The sequence below is a fragment of the Oncorhynchus tshawytscha genome, unplaced genomic scaffold (genome assembly GCF_018296145.1).
Source record: "Oncorhynchus tshawytscha isolate Ot180627B unplaced genomic scaffold, Otsh_v2.0 Un_contig_4331_pilon_pilon, whole genome shotgun sequence".
In the NCBI taxonomy this organism is placed as follows: domain Eukaryota; kingdom Metazoa; phylum Chordata; class Actinopteri; order Salmoniformes; family Salmonidae; genus Oncorhynchus; species Oncorhynchus tshawytscha.
Genome location: NW_024609194.1, coordinates 52,982 through 60,111, shown reverse-complemented (window position 1 = coordinate 60,111; position 7,130 = coordinate 52,982). Strand labels below are relative to the sequence as shown.

Sequence of the window (7,130 nt, the reverse complement as noted above, 5' to 3'; positions counted from 1 at the left end):
AACCACCCGAGCCACTGCCTGTTCACCCCGCTGTCATCCAGAAGGCGAGGTCAGTACAGGTGCATCAAAGCTGGGACCGAGAGACTGAAAAACAGCTTCTATCTCAAGGCCATCAGACTGTTAAACAGCCACCACTAACATTGAGTGGCTACTGCCAACACACTGTCAATGACACTGACTCTACTCCAGCCACTTTAATCATGGGAATTGATGGGAAATTATGTAAATATATCACTAGCCACTTTAAACAATGCTACCTTATATAATGTTACTTACCCTACATTGTTCATCTCATATGCATACGTTGATACTGTACTCTATATCATCGACTGCATCCTTATGTAATACATGTATCACTAGCCACTTTAACTATGCCACTTGGTTTACATACTTATCTCATATGTATATACTGTACTCGATATCATCTACTGTATCTTGCCTATGCTGCTCTGTACCATCACTCATTCATATATCCTTATGTACATATTCTTTATCCCCTTACACTGTGTATAAGACAGTAGTTTTTTTTTGGAATTGTTAGTTAGATTACTTGCTCGTTATTACTGCATTGTCGGAACTAGAAGCACAAGCATTTCGCTACACTCGCATTAACATCTGCTAACCATGTGTATGTGACAAATAAAATTTGATTTGATTTGATTTGGAAAACCACATATCACAGTCATAGTACAATGTTTTTCCTCAATAAAGTAGCTATTATCAAAGTCAGTGCTAGTGGGGAGACAATGTATTATTATTAAGGGGGTGCTGTGGGATCATTTAAGATACTCTTTAAAGAGGTAGGGTTTCAGATGTTTTCGGAAGATAGGGCCAAGAGACCAAACGTGGCAGAACTGAGTACTCAGGTTGGGGTGTAGGGTTTGAGCATAGCCTCAAGGTAGGGACGGGCAGTTCATTTTTCTGCTCCATAGGCCACGGGCAGAGAGAAAAATGTGCAAATCTCCTGCTTATGTCGCTTATGCCTGGAGCGCCCTACCCCTGCCCTCTCTCTTTAGTCTCCACCTTCCCCCTCTCAGTAAAGATCTGGTTAAGAAAATGATCAAATGGAGCACGCAACCCTCGTTAATGGCCTGTGCCCACTGCCTAACTTGTTTCTCTCTCTCTTAAACTTAAATACAGACTGGAGAGAGAGAGTCTCTCTCTCTCTCTCTCTCTCTCTCTCTCTCTCTCTCTCTCTCTCTCTCTCTCTCTCTCGGCCTGCCTGGTGTCTTCCCTGCCTGGGCGGATGAATATTAGAGTGTGGACATTGAGGTGGGTGAGATGGCAGGGAGTGGTAGAAACCTGGCCTGGTGTTTGAGCCCGGGTTGCCTGTGTGCCACTAGACTGTAAGTAGCCCTCTGAGCCTAACGCCTCTGCATTACCTCGGGGAGCCAATGCAACTCTTCAGATTTCCCCCCGGCAAAGTTAATCACCATTGAACCACCTTCATTACCATAGACTGGCTGTTTAAACCCTGGGTTAATCTACCTACCCATTCTCAGGGCTTGTGTCAGTCAGATCTCTGATGAGTAAACAGGAAGGGAGAAACAGAGGATGATGAGCAGGGAACAAGTCACACATTACAGTACATGGAGACAGGGAGTGTAACACTAGGGCTGCATCCCAAATGGCATCTAGTTCTCTATGTAGTGCACTACTGTTGACCAGAGTCCTATTGATCCAAGTCTAAAGTACTAGGGTGCCATTTTGGACACGACTAGAGTACGCTCCGCTAGTTCAACGTCTTACACTACAAAATGTGTCAGATCACGTGATTTACTCTAAGGGATGTTAAACGATCACTGTTTTTTGTGTTTTGTTTTATTTCCATCTTCCTGTAGTGTTCCGAATTTCCCAACTCCTTTCGTTCAAATGTATACTTTGATTGAATGATTCAAATGATATTAAGAATGAAATGGACATGTTTATGAGCATGGTGAGCATGTAGTGACTTGGTCTCATATAGCCATCTGTCCAGTTGGGATCTAGCCATTTTTATTGATTTAACCTTTTTTAACTAGGCAAGTCAGTTAAGAACAAATTCTTATTTACAATGATGGCCTACCCTGGCCAAGCCCGGATATCGCTGGGGAATTTGTGCGCCACCCTATGGGATTCCCTATCACGGCCGGAAGTAATGCATTCTGGATAACTGATCTGTATAGGATAGTAGTCTATGAAAAGCAAATGATGTAAAAATGTTGCCAGTTCTAAAGAAACTGACAGCCATTGCCAAGGAAACGGTGTCCCCATAATAAAGTTATAAATGTTGGTTTAAAGCTTGAACTGTCCAATCAAAACATATTGGCGCCCTCTATGGGGCACTGGCATAGAATTCAGCCGCTGCCAGAGAAGAACAGCGTGTTCTGGCTGTTCCACTAGGAGGCCCATTTACCAACCACTGTCAACAGTGCTCCGATTAATGAAACTACTTCTTAAAACGTCAAATGTATCAGATCATGTGATTACCTTAACATGTTTTTCACTATATGGGCCTATTCTGCAAACCAATAGGTTGGACAATATTGATTACCTTATAATGTTTACAACATGCTAAATATATAGTAGTCTAGTGGTATTATAATGCATTTAGTGCATTATAATAACATTACTATTACCAGCAAAGCTAATACAATAAGGCGATAACAGACAGTTTTTACAATCAATTCGCTGCAGGAAAAGTTATTGCCTGGAACTCCATAACTTCATTTTGGAAGAACAGCGGGGAGGGGAGGACTTCTCTGTTGAATACCAGGAATCGTCCTTTTAAAAAAACATTTCTTACTGACAATCTGCCAAGAGGCCCTTACTGGAAAAACAAGGGGGTGGAGCCTCCCGACACATTATGAGCGCTACTCGCAAGCTCTGCGCGATCATTAAAGAGGCAAATGATGTACGAGCAACGTCCAGTCAGTCCAACGTAGAACACAGACAAAGGACACAACTGACACTGTAAAGGACATTGCACATCAGCAAGGATACAATTGTTACAATTTGAACAACACAAGATATCAAGCTCAAGGAAGCAAATATACTCAAGGGATTGAAGCAATTGGATAAACTTTCAAAGTTCCAAGTACAGAGAGAAACCGTTAAAAGGTAAGAAATAAGACTATTGATTCTATTGTTTAAAAGTAGCAAAGGAGAAGACAATGTATCATTATAAATCATTAGTGATTTTTTTTTCATGGGACTTTTGTATGTAAAATGATGCAACAGTTGAAGGATTCCGCTCACTAGCCTCCTCGACTTTACTGGAACTGACCGCGGTGACTGAGCCGGAGGGCAGAGATAAAAAACCAACTTTCCTGTAAATGAGCAGGACAGAGTAAACGGTAGCCTAATTGCACATCAAGTCTATTCTACTGAAATATCATGTTTTCACTTTCACCTTTCACATACAATAGCCATATAGGCGAGTTGTCGCAAATAATATGGTTATAAATCATGTAGCAGTGCGTAATTGGAGTGACGATAGCAACATGAGCGGTGTCGAATCATATTACTTCGTGTGGTTCTCAATAGTCCGCTACAGGACAAAAAATAGCCAGGGCCTCATTGGTAAAAATGTTCCACTATGTAACCAGAGAAGTTTAATTAGAATATTTGAAATTATAGCCAAAACATAATCTTTGCCTGAGAGCTACATGAGTTGAGGACTATTAGATTACTCTCAATCCTAAAACAATTACACTATAAATAAACCTTTTATCGACTGTTATTTATTTCTATAATTAAAATGATAGAACTGGATATCTTGAGTTGATAAACTAAACGTCAGTTATTTAGATCATATTGCCAAATGCCCTGAGGTCCACTCAATGTCCAAATCACTCCACTCTGAGCAGATACTTTGGACACTGATGATTTTCTCTGCTTTTTCTCCAGGACTATCCTCTCCAGACACAACAACAACAAAATCTAAAGGCCTTGACCTCTGTAGGGAGATTGGTGACCTCTACTCTCCGACCTCCTCCTTCTAGTCTTCTGTTGTCTGTGTGGTGCCCAGTGCTCACCAGGCAGGTCGCAAAGAAGCGGTGCGCAGCGCCATGGTAACCCACAGCAAGTTTGACTCCGTCATGAGCAGCAGCCCCTTCGACTCCACCATGCGGCTGCCTCACCGTTACAAGACCTTCAGCTCCAAGGTGCAGTACCAGCTCGTCGTCACCACCCTGCACAAGCTCCAGGAGAGCGGCTTCTACTGGGGCTCTATCAATGGCAAGGAGGCCAACGCCATGCTGGCCGCCGAGTCCGTCGGCACCTTCCTGATCCGCGACAGCTCCGACAACCGACACTTCTTCACGCTCAGCGTCAAGACGGCGTCTGGCACCAAGAACCTGCGCATCCAGTGTGACTCCGGGTCCTTCTTACTCCAGACGGACCCCAAGAGCATGCAGGCTGTGCCCCGCTTCGACTGTGTGCTGAAGCTGGTCCACCACTACATGCTCCCGACCAAAGGGGCTTCGCTGGTGGAGAAAAACACGAGGGGAGGGAACGCCTCCTACTACATCTACTCTGGAGGGGAGAAGATTCCCCTGGAGCTCCTCAAACCTTTCTCCTCCACTATGTCCAGCCTGCAGCACCTGTGTAGGAAAACAGTCAACGGACACCTGGACATATCCAGCAAACGGGACCAGCTTCCCCACCCGCTCAAAGAGTTCCTGCAGGAGTACGACGCGCCCATCTAGGCCCCTCTGGACATGTAGTGCCTCGATGGCATAAGACTCGATAAAGGTGTTATGAAGGGGACTTGGGCCGGTGTGAGAGACAGTGTGGCAGTACCCCACAGAACTGGGGGGGAAATATGACTGTCTGTATCTGTGTCTTAGAGGGATGGTTCACCCACATCAGGGTGACGAGGCAGAGGGGAAGGCAGCAGCATGAGTCAGTCTGAGAAAGTAGAAGAAGATGCTTGGTATTGTGGTTCTCATAAGGGCTGTACTGTACCTATCTCCCAAGCCCAGGAGTGATATAACGTTACCATGAGGAGTAGAGCTATACTGGTCCCACGTCAGCCAGTCACTCTCAACAGGCTGCCAACCACAAGACAAGAGGTGGGCGTCGTCATCAGACTTTCCAGTCTCTCATTCATGCAGAGAGAGGAGAGAGAGAGAGACAGAACGAGAGAGAAGGAGAGAGAGAGAAAGACAGAACGAGAGAGAGAGAGAGAGAAAGGAGGACTGGTTCATTGAGAGGCTACACGGCCAGTCGGTGTGCTGCTAATTGGTTCAGATGTGTGTCAGTCAGGCCTTCAATTGGACCAGAAAAGAACTATTTCCCAACCTCAACTCTAACCTCACTGCATGACTAATAACTTCCTCCTGAGGTCCGCTCTCTCTCTTTTAGTCGATGAAGGCTCTGAGCCAGCATCTTGCCTGCCTTCACACCTCTGACGAAGCACACATTCCCACTGCTGCTAACCACGGGGTCTGGCTGTGGCACGGCACCGGCCTGAGAAACACAAACACACCAGCCTCTCCTATCCATTCAACCATTACATCAGGATTGGCTGTATTGACTGTCCTTAGCTGGCTGTTGGATATTAGTTACGGACATTAGCCCTGAGCCTGGAAGTATTAAACTCGTTGGTCGGAGTACCAAGCTTTTTGGCTTCCTCTGGGAAAACTGGGATCTCTGTCTCAGCCTTGCCAGGAAACTGCCTAGCAACCGGAATTCTAACCCATGTTCCAAAGGGGACATTTAACGTCACCACCTCCAACATCACACTTTGAGTCAATAGTTGTTTATTTCCTTAGAAAAACTAGCCAGAACTGCAAACCAATTATGACCCAATGTTACAGAAGTGTGAAGCCACAAACGGCCAAATGGAGAAAATGATATTTGAGACTTAAGGTGTTGAAGATGTGTGTAATGATTGGTTGATTGGCAGGGCTTTTGATTTGAACATGCCAAACCTGTCCTGAACTCACCAACAAAACGGTTTCTTGACCGAACAACGAATGCTTGCATGACGAATAAATGAATGAGGGGTTGCTTTTATACTTGAGATATTAACATCACTATATACAGAGGACATAGAGTCTGGGTAAGCCCTCAGTGGATAGGAAATATACCCCGATGAATGTGGTGGTATTTGTGCCGCAGACAGGATACCAGATATCACTTGCTATTGAATGTATTAAAATCTGAGAATCTCTCTTCCTCTCAAAGAGAGCATCTAAGGTTCATCCTGTTCAATTTATTTTTCTTAAAACCAGACAATGTTTACATGACTGACAGAAATATGCAAACAGGTTTTCTTCTATCTTTTATAAAGATATTCATTATTGTCTAGCCAGGTGACTGGCTGCAGTAGAAGCATGATCGAGTTTGAAGAAAAGGAGATGGCAGAAGCAAGCAGAACTAAAAACTTTGCACATATTTATATTCATACGACATTTCAATAATTTATAATAAAGAGCACTATTTTTTTAATGAATGACATCCTTGTTGTGTGACCTTATTTGGGGGGTGTTACATCAGATATGACTATACGTTTTGGGTATTTGACACTAGATTCTCATCACTACACATGTCTAAAACATCCCACCTTCAGTTAACCACACAAGAAGTCAGAACACATAACGTTAAAAGAGCTGGGTAGAAATAATGTTGTGTTTTTATTCATTTCGTCGCTGTTTACTACGTTCATTTGACAGGAACCATGCACATGAATTAACATTGAATTTCACTAACAACTAGACTTTTACGGGGCCAATTTCCCAGACAGAAGCCTGGACTCAAACATGCTTTTTAGTCCTGGACTAGGCTTAACCTGTGTCCGAGAAACCAGCCCCTAAAGGGACTGTTATCTAAACAGATCAGGAAACATTTCTCTCAGTATCTAATCTGTTGTCTAAGCCCCTCCCTTTACCATGTAAAGTGTGTGTGGACCCAGAGAATTACACTAGAAGTGATGGAGTGATGTCCCCGCCCCAAGCCTTTGTTCCAGTGGAAGAGGATTAACCTCCCTTCAACAATGTATAGCAACAATTCAGTGGAGGCTGCTGAGGGGAGAACGGCTCATAATAATGTATTAAAAAAATATATATAATATTTTTTAACTAGGCAAGTCAGTTAAGAACAAATTATTTTTTACAATGTGGGCCAAACCCAGACAATGCTGGGCC

The 7,130-nt window shown here is 43.8% G+C and overlaps 1 protein-coding gene across 1 annotated transcript; it reads left to right on the top strand.

Annotated features, from left to right (window-relative positions):
• Positions 1-2,859: 2,859 nt before the first annotated feature.
• LOC112226342 (suppressor of cytokine signaling 3) lies at positions 2,860-6,442 on the top strand. The gene is made up of 2 exons (XM_024390754.2): positions 2,860-3,099; positions 3,889-6,442. The coding sequence occupies exon 2, from the start codon at positions 4,050-4,052 to the stop codon at positions 4,686-4,688; it is 639 nt and encodes a 212-aa protein (XP_024246522.1). The 5' UTR covers positions 2,860-3,099; positions 3,889-4,049; the 3' UTR covers positions 4,689-6,442.
• Positions 6,443-7,130: the final 688 nt, after the last annotated feature.